Source organism: Cydia strobilella, chromosome 6 (assembly GCF_947568885.1).
Source record: "Cydia strobilella chromosome 6, ilCydStro3.1, whole genome shotgun sequence".
NCBI lineage: Eukaryota > Metazoa > Arthropoda > Insecta > Lepidoptera > Tortricidae > Cydia > Cydia strobilella.
Window position 1 is genome coordinate 5491015 of NC_086046.1, and position 22119 is coordinate 5513133.

At 38.4% G+C, this 22119-nt stretch overlaps 1 protein-coding gene across 1 annotated transcript in view; it reads right to left on the reverse strand.

Moving 5' to 3' along the window:
* The window catches only part of LOC134742320 (uncharacterized), a 111090-nt gene extending 91758 nt beyond the window's left edge, over positions 1–19332 (reverse strand). The window contains exon 1 of the mRNA XM_063675370.1: positions 18914–19332. Within this exon, the coding sequence (XP_063531440.1) occupies positions 18914–19083 (170 nt within the window). The 5' untranslated portion in view covers positions 19084–19332. The remainder of the gene's footprint in view (positions 1–18913) is intronic.
* Positions 19333–22119: the final 2787 nt, after the last annotated feature.

A 22119-nucleotide genomic window follows, 5' to 3' on the forward strand; every position in this document is an offset into this window, starting at 1 on the left:
TCAAAGAAAAATGTCATGGAATGGTGACATCACGGTTTGGCTCGCTTCTGATTGGTGTTTCAGTCAAAATGGCCTATTGGAGAATTTTGCACCTTTAAGATATTGCAAATATTAATAATCCTAATGTTTATACTAAAATTGGGCCATTTTTTTTAAATCAACATATATGTTTCTTTGAAACCATTATTTTTATGATTCTTTGTTGCTGTGATCTGCCAATTAAATCTGATCGAGAACTTAATGAATATTAAAGGAACTTGGTCGCCTTTAGGTCTAGGAAAGATCATATATAATTTATAATTTGCTAATTTATTTTCTGATAGCTGAAGCGCTGGTGGCCTAGCGGTAAGAGTGTGCGACTTTCAATCCGGAGGTCGCGGGTTCAAACCCCGGCTCGTACCAATGAGTTTTTCGGAACTTATGTACGAAATATCATTTGATATTTACCAGTCGCTTTTCGGTGAAGGAAAACATCGTGAGGAAACCGGACTGATTCTAACAAGGCCTAGTTCACCCTCTGGGTTGGAAGGTCAGATGGCAGTCGCTTTCGTAAAAACTAGTGCCTACGTCAATTCTTAGGATTAGTTGTCAAGCGGACCCCAGGCTCCCAGGAGCCGTGGCAAAATGCCGGGATAACGCGAGGAAGAAGAAGAATTTATTTTCTGATAGTCAATTTTACACGTGCTTTATTCCTTGAAAAAAGTAGAAAGCTTTTCAACGGTCCAATATCTTTTAGAATTTTCTGATGTAAGCGTATAGCTGTTAGTTATATGATATAACCAATATCTAAATAAATACCATCATCATATATAATTTATAATTTGCTAATTTATTTTCTGAGTGTCAATTTTACACGTGCTTTATTCCTTGAAAAAAGTAGAAAGCTTTTCAACGGTCCAATATCTTTTAGAATTTTCTGATGTAAGCGTATAGCTGTTAGTCATATGATATAACCAATATCAAAATAAATACCTAAGAGATATTAGTTTTACTATACTTATGTGTACGACCGGTTTTTATTATCAAAGATTCAATGAAACCGCGTCTTACATCACGAATAATCGATTGAATGCCACCAAAGTAAACAAACATTCGATGTGAAACTAAAAGGTTTGTAAACAAAAGTTTTATGCAGAGAATGACACAATCCAGCCGATAAGAGTGAAGTAGGTGCGTCTTGTAGTGTGTTGATAATATTGTTCTTAAGAGCGCGCAAATCGAAACCTCAGAAAAAGCAGTATAAAAATTAACCTCGAGGTCTTTAACCACTATACGTAATCAGAGAACACGCTGGTGCTGGATCGCCTAGATCTGTGAAACGCCCAAACTCGGTTAGCGAGTAGAATGACATCCCTGCTGATACCGTTATCGCGACCGTATCTAAATATCGTAATCTATTCCAATTTCTTCATGAACCTGATAGCTCGATCGTTGTTTTTGCACATACTTTGACTTCATAAACTTCATTTGTCATGAAATGGAGCAAACGTTTGTCACCTAGTGTTAAGTAGTAACGTTATCATACTCGGCACTCGTATGTTTACAGATAGTTTTAGTCGTTTACATGTACAAGGTATCCAGCCAGTATTTAATATAACACAGACTTTCTACAACAACCGAAATAAACCCTATCCTTCGCATCGCTTGTGTTTTATAACAAAACTATAAGCCAAATTGCTCAAACATAAGGCAAATATGTAAGACTCTTCACTCGTCACCAAAGGCTACGTACTAAAGATTTAATTGGTCTATTTTTGTAGTTTTAGTGCTAGTAAACTTGCGAAGCGGCAGGTCAGTAGTAAAAGATAAGCAGAAATACATACGCTATTTATATCAGACGGAAGAAAAGCCCAGGATAAATAAACCACACGGGCATTCACTCTGTCCGTCCCTCGTTCAAGGTAGATGTATATATAAAAAAATGCGGATATGTCTGTCTGTCGAGTGCATGCAGGTCAGTGCTCTCTATACACCGATAAATCGGAAGACGTCCCATGGCATGACACCACAAATTAAAGCTAATTCGTGCCGCGCAGAGGCAAAGCAATCGAGTTAAGAACACTCGAGTCAAGTGGTGCATCTATTGTCTGTGGTCGTATAGACGGACTAGCGCCGGATATTAAATTTTCAGTTCCGCCTGGAAGTTCAAATGGTTACTCGTGAGACGCTGCGTCTGTTTTTAACACTGTATGAGTATAATTCAAGTTGTTGAAATATTTATCCTTTAGGTTCGTTGGCTTTGGTTTGGCGACTCTTTTTATTTCAACAAGGAAACACCATTCTATCATATCGGATTCATTTTCAACGACTAGGGCTAGGGCAATCCCATAATTGGTATTAGTCTGTGTCCCTGAATCTCCAGAGGGCAGATTTACAAAACTCCCTAGCTTCCTACGACTTTCTACACCTACATGTCAAATTTGATCAAGACCGGTTCAGAAATTTTAAAGTAAAAAGGTTACAGGCAAACACATAGTTACATTGGATTTTTCGATAACATTTTCTATTTCCGTTGCACGTCAATATGGAAGACCGACAGATAAATCACGAAATTATCTAGGAAGGCACCGGTTTCTTTTTTTTTGAACCTAACTTGGGCTCTATTCCTCTAGGGGTAATTAGACCCTGTGTGGGGGGGTGGTAGCCTGGGGAAAATCCAGAACCCTTCCACATCACACGTAGTTCGCCGCCATCCTATCTAACGGATTTCTATGGTGGGGAGCGTTATCAATGTAACGCCGCGCAAGGTACTGGTGTTTACTTGAATATAAAGAGGCCACTCAAGACCTGGCTTAAGATTTAGAAGTCAACAGTTTGAGCCCCATGACCGTAATTCGGCTGATTAACGTTAAACAAGAAGGGAGGTGCGGTGCGGTGCGTTGACTCCTGTACTAACAAAAACTCAGTTAATTTACCATTGGTAGACCTTATCTCGTTCAAGTAAGATTCACGATCGGTCAGTTAAGTTTGTCGACAGTGGTACTATCTGGCATCCGCGTCCCACGCGGCTCTCGTGCCAATTTATGCATCCAAGTAACCAACCTACGGCATCCCACGTCCAATAGAGAAAGCTGAAGAGTAGACCTTTTGATTAGAGGTGCGCCGAACATTCGGTAATTATTCAGTATGCTGCACTTTAGGCATAGTTTTTGGAACGAAGTTCCTTATCGGACGGTTGGTGGATGGGTCATCATCATCATCATCATGTCAGCCGATAGACGTCCACTGCTGGACATAGGCCTCCCCCAAGGCTCGCCACTCCGACCGATCCTGTGCCGCTCCGCGTGGTGGATGGGTGCTAAGCGAAAAAAGTGTAAGATTTTTCCATCACAGCTCTGTTTTGCTTAAATTATTTCTTGAGAATAAGTAGCCTAATTTCACCGACTTACGTATATCCTATAGTGGGACAGTTGGCAAACAGCCGCTTAGAAACAGGTGGTACAGCGACGATCGGGGTTCGAACCCCGTACGTGTATGCAGATATTACTTTTATGTTTTTGCACTTGAATTTCATATTTTTAATTGACTAAGCGAATGTGAAGCTCAAGCTAAGCGTATCAATTTCAGCTTGAATTAAAATGTTTTCTTATGTGTAGTTGTTCTCAAACTGGGGTACGCAAACCTTCGCCAGTGATTTTAAAAGGTTCTCTAAGCGCCACTTGCACCATCCCACTAACCCGGGTTAACCGGTTAAGCCGCTAACCCAGTGTGAAATTGTACTGGTAACCATGGTAACTCCAGGTTTAACCGGCTAAACCCGGGTTAGTGGGATGGTACAAGTCGCGCTAAAAGATACAGCATATTATGGTAGAGATATAGTTTTGCAGTCTAATCCTATTATCTGGCTGAGCTCAGGGTGGCTCTCCTTTTGATTGTTCTCTGTTTTAAGATTCGACGGTGCCAATCTCCTTGAGGTAACCCCTTTAGAGCCGCAGTCAGGTCACAGAGCACATTGTTGGCGTTGCTATAATGGCTGAACCGAAACAATTCGGTCTATTACACAGTTTGACGAGAGAAAGACCCAACGTATACTGACCAAATGTACTCGTAAGTATCATCATCATCACACTCGTCCACTGCTGGACATAGGCCTCTCCTATTGCACGCCATTGAGCACGATTTGCGGCAACTCTGATCCAGCTCTTGCCAGCCACCTTGCGAAGGTCATCGCTCCATCGCTCCGTTTGAGGGCGTCCTACGCTACGTTTGCCGATACGCGGTCTCCACTCGAGAACTCGTCTACCCCAACGGTTATCGGTTCTACGGCTAATATGACCGGCCCACTGCCACTTTAGTTTGCTAATCATTACGAAAACGATCCCTCAGAAAAACTCCGAGCATAGCCCTTTCCATAGCTCGCTGAGCTACTTTGAATTTGACTCGTAAGTATGCGTCAAAGTTAATCGGCACATCTCTACTTTTGATTATCCCTCAAGCTAATTGCGCAACTCTTTTTATACCCACGCATTTTAAAGACCACGCTCAGATGCACACTAATTAATGATCGCAAGCGTTATATTGCCAAGTTTCAAAATAAGTAAGTATAAGTAGGTTTTGGCTTTGACTTTTCACCACAATCTCGCCTTAAAGCAAATGAATATATGTGGAGTTTCACGCTCCATGTGCATAAGAAAAGGACCCTTTAGACTTGGAACGTCACATATAGTCGATATTTAGCGATATTTCGGATTTAAGTTAGTTACTTAAAGCGTAACAGCAGTATACTATAGAAACTCACAGTACTCACACTGACTTTTCAAACAATTTCGATAATCGACAGCTTCTTCAGCTAATTAAGCTAGTCAATAGCTTTTTCAGCTAATTAGTAAACAATACTCGTACACGCGTACCGCATCAAGTAAACAAATTGGTATTGTAATTGCAATTCAATGTAGCGTTAGGCGGTTATGCAAGTCGGCAGATGGTCGTAACATGCAATTTACGCTCGCTTACCGCACACCAAAGATATATACATGTAACTCCGTATAAGATAAGTAAAGTCACAAAAGGAGTCTCAGATAGGACGTGCCTCGGAATATCAAGAAAAAGGTATACTCGAATAGATGGCGCCACACCTTTAGCCTATACTCGGCCAGATGGTGTTGACGACAACGTTTGATATTTAACAATTTTAACACATATCAGTGAAAGAATGTTCTTTCACTGATATGTGTTAAAATTGTATATATATATAAATTTTTTGATATTTTTATACATAATATTGTCTTCGGTTACCGCGATAGTTACTCATGAAATAAAACTATGAAAACGGATTATATCGCGTATATTGAATTTATAATACATCCCGACGTTTCGAACTCTTTACAGCGTTCGTGGTCAACGGGTGACTGAGGAAAAATTACAAAATGCAAAAATACCCACATACTAAAATAATGAACAATCATAGACTACAAACTTTAAGGCTGGTTGTACATGCAAAATCGGTTCATAAGGCTAGTTATACACTATAATTATTCTTCAGATATATATATATACGCGATAAAAAACTATGCCGGCTCCAACCCTACACCACGGACCCGAGAAGATTTAATTCCCTCCTAAATTGTAGGAGGGTATCCCAATATGGGACCGGCAACAAACTCGGCGGGACACATCTTTTCAAAACATCAGAATGTCCAGCATCATCCAACACTACGGTCTCACAGTCTATGTCTCGCTTGCTCCTTTATCAGGTGGACTACAGGATCCCAAGCTGGTGGTAGAGAAAAGCCATCTTCCCTATTAAAGTTTGGATATTTCTTAATCTCAATGGCCTCGCGCAGCATTCTGGGTATGTAACGCTTCTCCTTAGCAAGAACCAGAGGCTTATCAAACTTGATTGAGTGATTGGCTTTATCCATGACATGCTCACAGACAGCAGACCTAGGTCGACGGTGCTTGACATCAGCTATGTGTTCCTTCACCCGAGTGGAAATGCTCCGTTTCGTCTGCCCGACATATGATAGGCCACACTCACAGTCCAGCCTGTACACTCCTGCAGTCTGTAGAGGGGTATTGCATTTTACAGGCCTCAGGAATTGTGACATCTTCTTCATTGGCTTGAAATATGTTTTTATAGAAGCACGCTTCAAGATGTGGCTGATCCTGTCCGTGACCCCCCTGACAAAAGGCAGAATGGCAGGCCTGCGCTCAACTGTGGGGATCTTAATGTGGGACCTCTGGTTGACCCGCGGTATCCTGAGCTCGTTTGCCTGGAGCGCGCGCCTGGCATGCTGGAGCTCCGCGGCCAGATGCTGGTCATCACATATCCTCTGGGCTCTCTGAAACAAAGATTTGCCTACTGTAACAAGTTGACTGGGATGGTGATGCGATTTGCCATTTAAGTACCTATCAGTATGAGTAGGTTTCCTATACACAGTGCGACCTAGGGTGTTATCAGGATTTCTTTTTACCAATACATCTAAGAAGGGGAGAGAACAGTCTTTTTCCAACTCCATAGTAAATTTTATTTTGCTATGGATGGAATTTAGGTGATCCAAGAAAGTTGAAACACTACTTTTTGGAAGTATAGTAAAAGTGTCATCTACGTATCTTTTAAATATCTTCGGTCGCACAGGAGCCAATGAGAGTGCCCTCTCCTCTCTCTCTATCTTTATGGAGGACTTCGAGGAGAGGGCACTCTCATTGGCTCCTGTGCGACCGAAGATATTTAAAAGATACGTAGATGACACTTTTACTATACTTCCAAAAAGTAGTGTTTCAACTTTCTTGGATCACCTAAATTCCATCCATAGCAAAATAAAATTTACTATGGAGTTGGAAAAAGACTGTTCTCTCCCCTTCTTAGATGTATTGGTAAAAAGAAATCCTGATAACACCCTAGGTCGCACTGTGTATAGGAAACCTACTCATACTGATAGGTACTTAAATGGCAAATCGCATCACCATCCCAGTCAACTTGTTACAGTAGGCAAATCTTTGTTTCAGAGAGCCCAGAGGATATGTGATGACCAGCATCTGGCCGCGGAGCTCCAGCATGCCAGGCGCGCGCTCCAGGCAAACGAGCTCAGGATACCGCGGGTCAACCAGAGGTCCCACATTAAGATCCCCACAGTTGAGCGCAGGCCTGCCATTCTGCCTTTTGTCAGGGGGGTCACGGACAGGATCAGCCACATCTTGAAGCGTGCTTCTATAAAAACATATTTCAAGCCAATGAAGAAGATGTCACAATTCCTGAGGCCTGTAAAATGCAATACCCCTCTACAGACTGCAGGAGTGTACAGGCTGGACTGTGAGTGTGGCCTATCATATGTCGGGCAGACGAAACGGAGCATTTCCACTCGGGTGAAGGAACACATAGCTGATGTCAAGCACCGTCGACCTAGGTCTGCTGTCTGTGAGCATGTCATGGATAAAGCCAATCACTCAATCAAGTTTGATAAGCCTCTGGTTCTTGCCAAGGAGAAGCGTTACATACCCAGAATGCTGCGCGAGGCCATTGAGATTAAGAAATATCCAAACTTTAATAGGGAAGATGGCTTTTCTCTACCACCAGCTTGGGATCCTGTAGTCCACCTGATAAAGGAGCAAGCGAGACATAGACTGTGAGACCGTAGTGTTGGATGATGCTGGACATTCTGATGTTTTGAAAAGATGTGTCCCGCCGAGTTTGTTGCCGGTCCCATATTGGGATACCCTCCTACAATTTAGGAGGGAATTAAATCTTCTCGGGTCCGTGGTGTAGGGTTGGAGCCGGCATAGTTTTTTATCGCGTATATATATATATCTGAAGAATAATTATAGTGTATAACTAGCCTTATGAACCGATTTTGCATGTACAACCAGCCTTAAAGTTTGTAGTCTATGATTGTTCATTATTTTAGTATGTGGGTATTTTTGCATTTTGTAATTTTTCCTCAGTCACCCGTTGACCACGAACGCTGTAAAGAGTTCGAAACGTCGGGATGTATTATAAATTCAATATACGCGATATAATCCGTTTTCATAGTTTTATTTCATTTTTATACATTTCAAAAAAAAAAAATGTTTATTTTCTTTAACAATCTCATCATCTTAAAGTTAGTGGTTGGAACACACATTTTTATTTTTAGTTTTAATCGCGTGTCGATAGATGGCAGTAAATTTACTGTGACTACAAAATTTACTATGACAATACCTAACTCTCTATACTATCTATTTTCTTTGCCGGACAGGCTGGAATAAATGGAGCGTCCTGCAAATTACACATTATTATAGAATATCGTTAAAGCTCGCTGGCCTAGATTGAGACAGTGTAAGAGTGTAACCTAGATAAGTAGGACCTGGATAAATGCAAAATTTCTTTAAATTTAAACAATTAAATACCAATTCTGTTCCGAATTTTGGACTAACGCTAACTTAAGTTTTTACAAGCTTTTATCTACATCAATATCATAACCTCCCTATAATAAATTTAGAAACGATAAGCTAACGGCCTAAATTAACAAACCTGTACCTGTGGTTGCATCGTAATTTTAACTTTACGCTATCGATATACCGATATCTTAATTACATTCAAAAGTACATCTCTGAGAAAGAAAGAAATGTGATTTGGCCTCTATTCTATTTTAATATCAGTGGAGATAACGTTTTATTCGAAATGAAGTGTCAATTGCAAACAATTTTGTCAAATTTCGCATGTTACTGGATGTCGAACGAAATAGCAGTCGGCCCCCGAATAAAAAAACTACGGATGCGTGACATGCGCGACAAAGTTTGCATTACCGCCATTTGACGTTTAATTAGTTTTTTAAGTATAAAATTAAATTACTTTGTTTTGTTGATGATATTGATGTAAATAAAGCAGTGTATACTGCACATAATTAGGAATTAAATTACTCGTGTGATCCTTTTATGAAACTCATTTCATTCGTTTCATAAACCCACACTCGTATTTTGAGTCCTTTAATTATGTAGCAGTCAGATAAACTACTATTATTTAACTTGCAATGTATTTATGTATTTCGAAGATTTTTTTTTAGGAAAACCGCCTCACGACGTTAGATGTAAAACGGCAATTGCGCAAGGAAAGACCTAAGCCCTCCTACGTGTATACGTACAATGCGGCCGGTCAACTCTACTGTCGTGAGTGTAAAAGAGTTTTTAAGAGCAAGTTTGGCCTGGCCAGCCACATAAGAGCTCATGAGAGGGAGAAACCTTGATTGTTGAGGTCGCCGTCATCGAAATCGATGTGGAGGACTATATATATATATATATATTTATGTATTTATACCTATCTATGTTTGTACGGGTCAAAGCTTGCTAGTAAATTTGACCCACTTCCCGGTTTCCGATGAAGCTGAAAATTTGCATACATATGTAAGTCGGGTGACAATGCAATATTATGGTACCATCGAGCTGATCTGATGATGGAGACAGGAGATGGCCATAGGAACTCTGTGATAAAGCAACGCAACCTAATTGTGTTTGTAGTTTTTAGAATTGTCTCGATGAGTTTTAGTTGCCTGTGGAAAGAAAAGTACAGTCAGCGATAAAAGCTTGTACCAAAAATTTTTTTTTGCAAAAAACGTATTGTATTTAAAACTCAAAAAACATTTTAACATAATAATTATGTAAACTGTTTAAAAATACGTAATAAAAAACCTAAAATTAATATAGTGCTATTTTTAGGGTTCCGTACCTCAAAAGGAAAAAACGGAACCATTATAGGATCACTCTTGCGTCTGTCTATCTGTCCGTCTGTCACAGCCTATTTTCTCCGAAACTACTGGACCAATTAAGTTGAAATTTGGTATACGTATGTAAATTTGTGACCCAAACACGGACATGTAACGTAAACAAATGAATTTTAGACATGGAGGCCACTTTTGGGGGGTAAATGAGAAAATTAAAAAATAAAGTTTTTCATACTATATCGTGTTACATATCAAATGAAAGAGGTCATTGTGGGAATCTCAGATAATTTTTTTTTATAATTTTAGGATAACCAATTTAGAAGTTATTCAAGAAAATAGACAAAAAATTACCATTCCCCCCCCCCCCCCCCCTTTCTCTCCGAAACTACTGGGTCTAACATTTTGAAAAAAAAATACACAAAATAGATCTTTACCTATAGAGTACAGGAAAACCTATTAGAAATGTGCAGTCAAGCGCGAGTCGGACTTAATTACTTGGTTTTTGATCCGACCCCTACGGGTTTTTAAAGACATTTCACTTACGTAACTCACGTTTCACATAAAAAATACATTGTTTAAATTGTGTAATGTACGGAACCCTTGGAACGCGAGTCCGACTCGCACTTGGTCGGTTTTTGTTTTTATTTTCTACTAGTGAAACAGACTGTTTATAATGTATCGCAAATACTGTGAATAAGAGAACATGCTAGTGACCTAAGGCCGTATTCGAATGTTTTGTAATTGGAAAGAGACCTCTTATGTTTTTATTGTAGTTTTTACGTACGGCACGAGTACGACTGAACTGATGTCAGTATACGTTAACGTTTGTCAGCTATAAATGAACAGTTACAAAACTATAGTAACACAAGTTTGTGTAATTTTATACAACCTCTATTAAAAAATAGCTCTTCAAATAGAATGGATTATAGTTTTGATGATTTGGTTATTTGACTTAGGTAGTTTTGTTACTCTGCTGACATAGTAAAACGTTATATATTTATTCTAAAAACCTGTTCTACGGGATTCAATTTATCCAGGTTTCACTGCATTACAAAGTTCAGAAATAGTGTTTTGTTATACCTACAGATCAACGGTATCTCAGAACTATTACTTCACAAATGTTTCCATTATAAGCAGACGTGACTATCGTGCATATTAGGAGAGTACCTAAGAACCCATACACAAACGATCGTAATCTTTCCAGTCTGGTTAAGTAGAATGAAAGCGATTAGATAAGCGATATGAACTACTACTTATGGTTTCTTTATAATAATTATATAACGTCTTTAATTAACTGGAACTATGTAGTTGTTCAATGTTCATGGCACAGTTCTTTATAAACTTTGACCATGAAATGGTTGACCGCTATTGGTTGGTACTACAAGTTTTAATCCACGATTTTCATACCTCAATACAAATTAAATAGAGTATTTATTTATTTAAACAACCTATAGAACCGTAATGGTTGTTTGCACTACGCACAGTACAGACTTTTAGAGAAAGTTATAAAAGTGAATTTAATCTTCCCTGTAATTCAGGAAATTTTGTAATTTTAATTTTACTATTGTTTTAATATATGATAAGTACATTTGCCTTTCCTGTGCATATCGCTAAAAGTAATATAATAAATAGCGGTAGATTCAACCAGGAATCCACGGATTTATCACGATCCCCATTACTCTCTGTCACATCGCTAAAGCCGATGATTTTTCTCTACAAACTATTTGTAAGCTTGTAACACCCCTACTTCAAGGAGAAAGTATAGGTTTATAGCGTGTCCCACTGTTAAGCAAAGGCCTTCATTTTTCCACGTATCCCGATCTTGTGCAGTTTCGATCATGCAATGTTCCATCACCGACTCCATCACGGTTACTCCATCACCGACGAGGTCTATCTACCGTGATCCTTAATTAGATTGTGTGGCACCCGATTAGAAACAGCTTGATAAGGCAGACTTGTCCTGCACTTGGCAGTGTCAAATACTCGTCATAATACAAGACTCCCTTGAAAACTAGACCGTAAAACAGCTACGTAGTTTCCAACCGCTAAAGATATACATTTGTTGCATCGAACTTCCATTCCTGACAAACATTTTATATATGGTGGTGAAATTCAGTCAAAACCCAAGGTTTTTCTATATAGGAAAAGTTTTTCTTGTCTCCTTGCAAGCTCGCTACAGTCACTGCGTCCTCCTAGGGTCTTGCGCAGCGCAGGTTGTAACCTTCTGACTTAAAAGTAACAATTTTGAAGGTCGGAATTTGAGTTAAAATAAGAGGTAAAATACACATGACTGCCTAAAGCAAATAATAGGAGTAGGAATGATTTTTCGTTAGCGTCAGTTGGCTAGTGGCGCATCCGGGTGCATTCAAGGGAACATCTGTGAGCACGGAAGCGGCAACGGGTTCAGAGCGGTTATTCCTTTAAAGACGGATCCAGACGGGTGTAACGTGTAATGTAAGATTACGTGTAATATAGCGTCAATGTGTGGACGCGCGCTAAGAAACGACAGGCGATGGATCCGGCACGAGCGTTACATGTAATGCTCGTAGCAGTGGCGTAACTAGGGGGGGGGCAGAGGGGGCAAGTGCCCCGGGCGCCATCCAAGGGGGGGGGGGCGCCAAAATGGGCAATAGGCAGCAGGAGGGAAACTTTTGTCAGTCGTCAGGGGGCGCAAATTTGGTGACTGCCCCGGGCGCCATCCTCTAGCTACGCCCCTGGCTCGTAGTGCCGTCCACACGCAAAGTTAGTGTTACATTACACGATGGATTACATTACACGTTACAGCCGTCTGGACTCGGCTTAAGAGCAATGCGCTAGCAAATAAAGGGAACCAGTGGAAAGTGACACCCAATACGCATAGTTGTTACAGATCTCGAGGTATCAGGTTATACTTAGTCGTTTAACAGCTCGCGCTGGGTGGGCTTGCCGAGAAAATAAATAGTTAGAGGGCTGTTTTCCATTATTTACTAAACGCAATCATCTCAGGCACACCACACGGCACACCACTAAGTGACTGATCTCAGAATTCTCACATTACTTATTAGTTGAAAGGTTATCCGAAAAGGCGGCGTGCTCAGTCAGTCTTGTGAACAACAGTGCTGAACACAAATGGGTTAACCCCACGTGACGTTATGCAAATACGATGGATAGCACATGCCTTTATTCTTTACTTTGAATCACCTTTGAATGGTCAGTATTGAATAAATACCTAGGTAGGTAAGGTTGTAGTTATGAAGTTATGTAACAATTTTTTTCCTGTGGCCTATGAACTAAACACGATGGTCTATTGGTAAGTCTACTGAAGTCTACTCTTTATTTATAGTATGAATTTTCTCAAACGATTTTTACGCCTAAGACCCTAATTTGTTAAACAAAAACCATCGATTCTTTTGTGCGAGCGGTGGGCTACCGCTACCGTGTCTAAGCGCGTGCCAAAGGAACAATGTCGTTTAATTAAAAAGCGGCCGTATCGTTGTAGTTTTAAGGTTCAAATCTATGTAATAATATGAGCGCTCGCCTTCATTGAGGTGGTCGATGGTCCTATACATTACCAAAACATGTTAAAGCCGGACCAGAAATATATGATCATGCGCCATGTTGCGGAATTTCATTGGAACTAATCTCTTACACTGGCAATAATTTTAATGATAGCTTGTCACTGCTGTCAGTGTCATTGTGGCGGTTTACTTGAATAATGCTTAAGTGTTGAATATTAAATAATAAATAACAAAAATGCCCAAAACTATACATAGTCAGGAGCGGAACATTGTTAATAATGTACATAATAAACTGCTGGAAAAGAACAGTTCGGGAAATTAAACTATTTCGCTCCGAAACATTTCCAAATTAACATCAGAGCTGATAGGTAAACAAATCAAAATGTCATTATAGTCTGGTTATTACGACTTAGTTATTGTCGTGTTATATTATACAAGCGAGGAAACACAGTAACAAAAATGAGTTTTGAAAAATATTTACTATGGGCTTTGGAGACGATCAATCTTGTTAATTGACAATGTAGCAGAACCTATGTAAGGTTACATAATATTTACCTAGTAACATGACCATCATCAACAACATGGTGGCCTTTTGGTGATCCAATTTTGGATGTAGGCCCAGAATGGAGTAACATGATAGACGAAATATTTTTTCAACTATAGAGCTGAGCTAAGCTGATGGTGTGGCTAATAGTAGTTACACCATCTGGTATGTTACGACTAAATTAAATACATATATGTAAATTTATATAAATTTCTAGGTAAACCGGAGGCATCGATTACGCGGATTACGAGAGAAGGTTGTACCTCCTTAGGTTTTATGCAAACCAAAAATAAAAAAGAAGATGCAATTAGACGATTTTTACCTATATCTGATACGTAAGAAAATACATGAATTTTATACGGCAAAAAAGAAGTACCGACTATAAAAAAAAAGTGTAGACACCAAATAAACGGGTTCTGATTTTGATATCGGTGAATAAAAGTATATGTAAGTCAAACGAGTTGCCAATCCACATTGTTCAGACTATACTGAACTGTTGCCATATAAATGAGAATAATAGCGCCCTCTTGACAATGATCATATATTCCTGGTCAGGCTTTACAAGTACATAGATTTGAAATTTGAACCTTAAAACCACCACGATACAGCCGCTTTTTAAACGACATTGTTGCTTTGGCACGCGCTCAGACACGGTAGCCCACCGCTCGCTTAAAAAACAATGGCTTTTGTTTACCAGATTAGGGTCTTAGGCGTAAAAATCATTTGAGAAAATTCATACTTTAACTTAGTGTGTCTATCTAGTTATCATTATTGTGATTTAACTAGTTATCGTTTGTCATGTAATAATAAAAACCGGCCAAGTGCGAGTCGGACTCGCGCACCGAGGGTTCCGTATATTACATAATTTTAACAATGTATTTTTTATGTGAAACGTGAGTGAAAGGTAAATTGCGGTTTACGATTTATGACGTATTAAAAAAAACTACTTACTAGATCTCGTTCAAACCAATTTTCGGTGGAAGTTTGCATGTTTGCATTACATCATATATTTTTTTCAGTTTTATCGTTCTCTTATTTTAGAAGTTACAGGGGGGGACACACATTTTACCACTTTGGAAGTGTCTCTCGCGCAAACTATTCAGTTTAGAAAAAATATATATTAGAAACCTCAATATTAATGGGTGACATAAATGTTGATCTTTTGCAAAGATCATAAACGCCAATTAATGGGCCTTTTGGAAATTTATTGTTTTTTTTTCTATTTTTGTGTGAAAATCTTAATGCGGTTCACAGAATACATCTACTTACCAAGTTTCAACAGTATAGTTCTTATAGTTTCAGAGAAAAGTGGCTGTGACATACGGACGGACGGACGGACAGACAGACAGACATGACGAATCTATAAGGGTTCCGTTTTTTGCCATTTGGCTACGGAATCCTAATAAAAACCGCGACTATAATACGCATTCTGAATTTTAAACCAATGGGAACCTATTATCTAACGCTCCACTAGTTTTAGCGAGTATTTTCTTTAGCTATTTCAAATCACATGTCATTTCAATCATAAAAACTGGAATGTACGTCAAACTCAGATGGTAAAAGTGACGTTATGTACCTACAAAAGATGTGTTTACGTTTTCCTTATTGTTATTGGTCTTACACGCGTTCACTCGGCTATAGGTAGGTAGTACCTATAGGAAAATAGGCATAAGGCACGAAGGACTGACTAATTGGTAACGTCATATTCGAGGATGACAACGGGCTGGTGAAAAATCAATGAATCAATCGCAGCTTCACTGCAACCTACGCGCTTTCTATCACGATTGATAGCCTAAAATAAGCAATTGAGTTGGTATCAAGTGGAGAGAAACTTGACACGAGTTGCGACTCGTATTTTTTTTGTTTCCTCTTGGACATATTTTTTCATGAGTTGCCAGACTTTGCGGTTAGGTAATTTTAGCCAGATGTGCATGGAATTAAAAGAAGTTTCCATGGCGGAAAAGTCACTAGAATTTTTGAGAATCTTCCGATACCTTGCATGTTTCGTAATTTTGAAACTTGTCATCGGGTCGGGACATTAGTAGTAGGTAAATAACAGTATACCCGACGGGTTTTTTTTATATAATGAAACACGACTTCTGGTTTGTGAACGGGAAAACACATTTATAAACGTAGGTAGGTGTAGGGTGCGTGAATGATTCACCATCATCGCACTAGTTCGTGTACTACTATTGTCCTCTGCTCTGGTAGATAGGTATGTAATTATAGAGTAGTTTTTTCCTATAACAAAGCGGACAATACGTCATCCGAGTTGGATCGAGATTGCGATCGCCGGTCGGTACTAGAGTCGCCACACGGCTGGAAAAGCGGGGATTGTCTTAGAATTTCGGGGTTCGTTTAGTTTAAACTTTAGTCTAAAGTCTGAACGATTTTACGCATTTATCTCGCTCTACCTCGTCTAAAGTCTGAATGCGTCTAGCATTCATGTTTTATAATGTGTAAAGGCTGGATTTCACCGGTGTGCGGCACTGTGCGGCACAAGCATTTTATATGCTTGTGCCGCACAGTGCCGCACACCGGTGGAATACCGCCTTTAGGCGCACCGATTAGATTAAATTTAAGTTCATTACAAATAATACTTCCTGGAAATTTTCAAGCTAAATCTGGTCACTCTTGTCTGGATGAGCAACATAACAACATTGTCCCGCCACAAGCCATTACGCAATTCCCGAGAGCAACGCACTGTCAAATTAGACAAGTGCTTTATTATGCGCATAAATCACCTGTACTGGTTTTATGGAATAATTAGAGGAATTTTAGTCATGGTCACTGATTATTCCTGACAATACTAGTCTGCATCAAATAGATAGTGACGGCCAGTGGCCGTCGGCCAGTGACAAAATTCCGTATCCGTACACATCCGTATTTCTATGATAATAAAGTATTTGGTAGTTTAACTGTCACTTTCTATTTGGTTTTTACTGTACCAACATCATCATTGCGTTTGTTAATTTTCCTAAATGCATTGACAGATTTTGAGATAGCATATCATATACGTAAATGTTTTTTTTTCTCTAGCCTAGTTTAGTGTCCCGCTGCTGGGCAAAGGCCTCCCCTCGCTTCCTCCACTCAACCCTGTCGTTTGTAGTTTCCCGCCAATCCGGATAAAATGCGTCCAAGTCGTCCCGCCATCTCCTTTTCGGCCTATACGTATATATTATCATTTATTACATATTATATTACATACCTATAATCAATCAATCAATCAATCAATCAATCATTTATTTGCACATAAAACATAGTATATAATGCATGCAAATACACTTATAAGACACATTACTCTACCAGTAATGTCGAAATTAATTACACAATCTCAAAGGAAATACATTACAAAAAAAAAAAAAAAATATATATATATGGTCAAAATAATAATACTATTAGATTATATGTATATTATATGTCAGTCAATTCATATTCGCATCAATGTCAGATATTAATATTAATCTAAAGCTCTAGCAAAATATTCTTTGATGGATTATAGTTTTAGTAGTAAATAAATAGATCCAATATAGTTGTGGAATCCTACCTGACAATATTCGAGGTACTACAATATACAGTAAGGGATTTATAAAAATCAAATTGTACAAATTTATAAAGGATTGACACAACAGAGTATTTAACCTTGCCATGAGGCAGCTCAGGCAATATGCTTGTTTGCCGCCAACTTTAGATGTTGATCTGTTTTATGAAAATCAAAAACTTCTTACTTTATTATCAAATTTATGTCAGAAGTAATGGGTCAAAAGTGCAAGACTTCATTATATAAATAATAAAAACAGTCTCATGATAACGAATGGGGTCGACTAATAGTTACCTCATGTAATTATTTGTATTCATAGATTTAATTGTTAATTTATTAATTAATTAAATTAATTATGTTTGTTAGATAGTCTCATGATATTATTAATGTTAACAGCCTCCTATAGTTGATAGTGACTCTGCCTATGAAGCTGGGATCCCAGGTTTGAATCCCGGTAAGGGCTTTTATTTATGTGTGTGTATTACAAATATTTGTTCCTGAGTTATGGATGTTGCCTATATATTTATCTATATGTGTATATATTGTCGGCTAGTGCCAATAGAACAAGCTTTGCTTATAGTTTGGGGCTAGGATGATCTGTGTAAGGTTGTCCCTAAATATTTATTATTTTCTTATTATTCTACCTAATTTATAACTTAAAATACATGAAGTCATAGAACTAGTTTTTATCAAATTTCCCTGACATGTTTTGATTGATTATGAAGATTGACAAGATGACTAGGACTTGTTTAAAATTTGTTTCAATATGTTTAGGGCTCGTGGGAGTTATACATAACATATATTGCTTTAAAGACACAAATAAAAAAATTGTTTGCCAAAGCCATTGTTTTAATGTTTAGTTTGTGCCACTTGTTTGTGTAAGAAATATTAGGAATGCACCTGTTACAACAAGGAAAGCAAGCAAGCCCTTTAGTCTTTTTCAAGGTGAATGACCCCGAGTTCATCATTCACAAATGTATTGTATTTGTTGTGTCATACAGTAATCCACAACTTTAAAAAAATTCAATCGTAAAACAACATAACATGAGTTTGAACATTTTTTTAACCAAAAATTAATGAAAAATATATGAAACTAGCCCCGACACTGTATAGATAGTTGGTACAAAAGCAATACATATATGTATATAGTTGGTGATAAAAGGTATGTTAAAAAATAAATACAATATAAGGTTAAATAAAAAATCCTTAACAATTCTGATGCTGGGGCTTGCTAGGGTTCCGTACCCAAAGGGTAATAACTGGACCCTATTACTAATATCCAGCTAACCGTCTGTCTGTCACCAGGCTGTATCTCATGAACCGTGATAGCTAGACAATGAAATTTTCTCAGATGATGTATTTCTGTTGCCGCTATAACAACAAATACTAAAAAGTACGGAACCCTCTGTGGGCGAGAGCGACTCGCACTTGTCCAGTTTTTTTTTGTTTAGTGAAGGTAGTTTTCAATTGTATCACAATGACACAGCATACTCTAAGTAAAAATATCAATGTAGGAACTACAGCTGTTTCTAAATATTATTTTATATGTTGAAATTTATAAACAATTTCATTTTCTTACAAGAAACTCCTAGGACACATATGTTTTTGTGTGTATGTGGTGTGTCTATTAACCTAATAGTTACTTTTAATGTTTTTATCATCATCAATGATCAGAGATGGTGGAATGAGTACTTACTTCTCTGATAAATACTGAGTGGTCCAGTACAATACTTCGCCCGGCAGCTCGCTTTCCGTGATGGTATAGCCCGCGATATTCACGGGGAGCTGGTCCTCAGGATTCACTGTCGCCGCAAAGTTTTCAAAAAACACACGGTACGTCGTCAAATAATCTTCTTTATCACCCATTTTCAAAAAACTAATTAGGTCAACAGAATAAACTATTATCACACAATCGATCAACAATTCAGTTTATGTCACTGTAAACACTTTTTCACTTAAAGCTAAATAACACAGAATAATAATGATTATAATGAATAGTCGTTACTTTTGTACAAGTTTTTATAAAGATCAAAACATTCGATTCGGTCACATCACGTCATAGTACACACATCAATTTTATTTTTAATTTCATTACTATCTGTCCGTCGTCCGCTTCGTAAACACCCAAATGCACAGGCGTTTTTAAAAAACGCGCAACTCACTCACTCAAGTCTATTCTGTGCAAGACACAGTGCGTACCACAACAGATATATAAATGTTTTTTATTTTGAGTAGGTGCGATACGATGTTAAGGCCCTCCACACTCATGCGCGAATCGCGGCTTCGCGCCGTGATTCGCGCATGAGTGTGGAGGGCCCTTTAAATTATCTGTATTTAATAATTACCCCAAAGAGTAGTATTAGTATATAGAGAATCCCATACCCCCTTTGTCATCTTTGTAGACCCAAAGATAGATATAACTCCGTAATAGATGGATACAGTCTAAAGAAAAAACGTGCCTCGAAAATCACGAAAATTTGATTCTCGATCAGATGGCGCCACTAGCTTTGGCCTACTCTCGTATAGAGGGCGTTATTTAATAATTTTAACGAATATCCGTTAAAGAACATGGGTCAAAATCATATAAAAATAATAAATGCAAATAAAAAAATCATTTATCCATATTTAAATACATTTTAACGTATTTTTATAAATCTTCATTTTTAGTTTTAAAGTATGTCGATAGATGGCAGTGAATTTACTGTAGTTACACAATTCGCTCTATCTTATTATATCCTCTTTGGTAGACCCTTTACATCACTAAAGCTCTGTTCACACTCGTGCGCGATGCCGCGAACCAACCGCGAACAGTCGAGTTCGTAGACCTGCGAAATCGACGCCACACTCGCATTCGCGGCTTTGCACCGCAATCCGCGCACGAGTGTGGAGGACATTTAAGGATCGTTTTTGTATTACATATATTTTATCTGTGACACCTAGAGACTTCTAAATTTCGCTCCAGACTACGCGGCGCGAAGCCGTAATTCGCGCACGAGTGTGGAGAGCCCTTAAGCCCACACTAGTGCGAGTAGTGCGCGAAGCCGCGAACGCGAGTGTGGAGTCGATTTCGCAGATCTGCTAACTAAACAATTTTTGTACTTGTCTGTTCAGTTGTTTGTATATTTTTTATTCTATTTTTTTCGTGTAATTCGACATTTAGAGACTGGATACATCTCTAACAAAATATCTAATATTTAATACATTGATTCCATATTTGTAATAGATTTCTGTAATTTTTGTTATTTTTACCCGACTACCAAAGGAGGAGGGTAATGTTTTTCAAGTGTATGTATGTATGTATGTAAGTCTGTTTCTTTGTGGCCTCCTGTAGCCTAAACGGCTTGATGGATTTTGATGTATGAGGTATTGTTAGATTCGTCTCGATCACGGGAGTGTCATAGGATACATTTTATCCCGAAAGTCCTCCAGATACAGAGATAATAATTGCTTTACATTCACTTTGAAATAATTTGATATATGAGGTATTCATCTTGAGCACGGCAGTATCATAGGATACATTTTATCCTGAAATTCCTACAGGTACATGTTAATTCTTCGTAAACGCAAGCCACCCACGCGTCAGCAAGCAATGAGCAAATAACTTGTTCTGCAACTCCCGCGCACCTCTCGCGTAGCGGTCTGGTAGCGGGCAAAGAAGGGCGTGTGGCGCGCGGTGCGGTACGGTACGGAGGGGGATATTCTCGTCTACAACCCGAACGCGGGCACACGCTCACGCATGACATGAGGGCACACGTCGTTGACGGTCGACTTTTCTAAGTGATTTTTTTCGATACTTGCTCGTCCGAAGCGAACTATAAAGTAATAACTTGTTCTTTTTTTTTTTCAACTAAAAAGTTATAAATAAAAAAATAATTATTATAAAAATACAAAAAACCCGACTGCACACTAAAAAGAGGAAAACAAGCCCCACAAGAAATATTGTTTAATCAAATGCCAACCAAGCTATGGAATACCGTTTAAACAATATAAAAAATGCACTATGAAATGTGTATGTAATCGATAAATAAATAAATAACAACTTATTCTAAATACTAACTGAATAATTATAATTTATAAATGTTGATGGTAAGTATTGCAGGCGGGGACCAACTTGACCGCCACCAACGAAAATACCTACCTATGTAACATTCTAAGATTTCACACAAACACACACATCTCACTCCTTCCTCACTAGAGATGGGCGAAATGTGTCAGTAAAAAGAAAAGAGTGATATATATCTTTCTCTCACTGGGATATATATCACTCTTTTATATCTTTATATCCGTATGCATCACTGCTCCCGCTCGCAACTGTATCGGCACTTGCTCACTTTACGTCATGTTATGACTGTTATGAGTGAGAGAGAGGACACTAGAGTAGTTATTATACCGTGGCGAGATTGTTTCTTTCATTTTGTATATTGGATGTCTTGGATGATTGTATCATGATGGATATAGATCGATTCATTCACGAAGGCGCTTGCTTTGGTTCGTATTGTCATGCTCATGCTATTACTTTAGGTTTGACAAATCTGCGCGTCGTGAATTGCGCTATCTATAACCTTGACCTTGCATTTAAAAATATATTGACGTTATTGAATTTTAATATTTTTGCGTAATAAAATACCTTATTGCGGTTTGTTTACATTTTATTAAATACCTAAAGTCCCGTCGAAACGAACGAGGTCAAAGCAAAGCGAACGATTTGCAAAATTTTGGAAATCGCAAATACGTTTTGTGTAAATCCTTAAACTTACCAAAATATGACCTAAATTAGTTTGCATATCCATAGTTCAATTCTAACTTTGTAGGAACAAAACGCAGCTAGTGTATAATAACAACGAAAATAATCTTGCTAGGTCCAAACAACTAAGCTTTAAAACTTTAAGCAATAGAACTGAA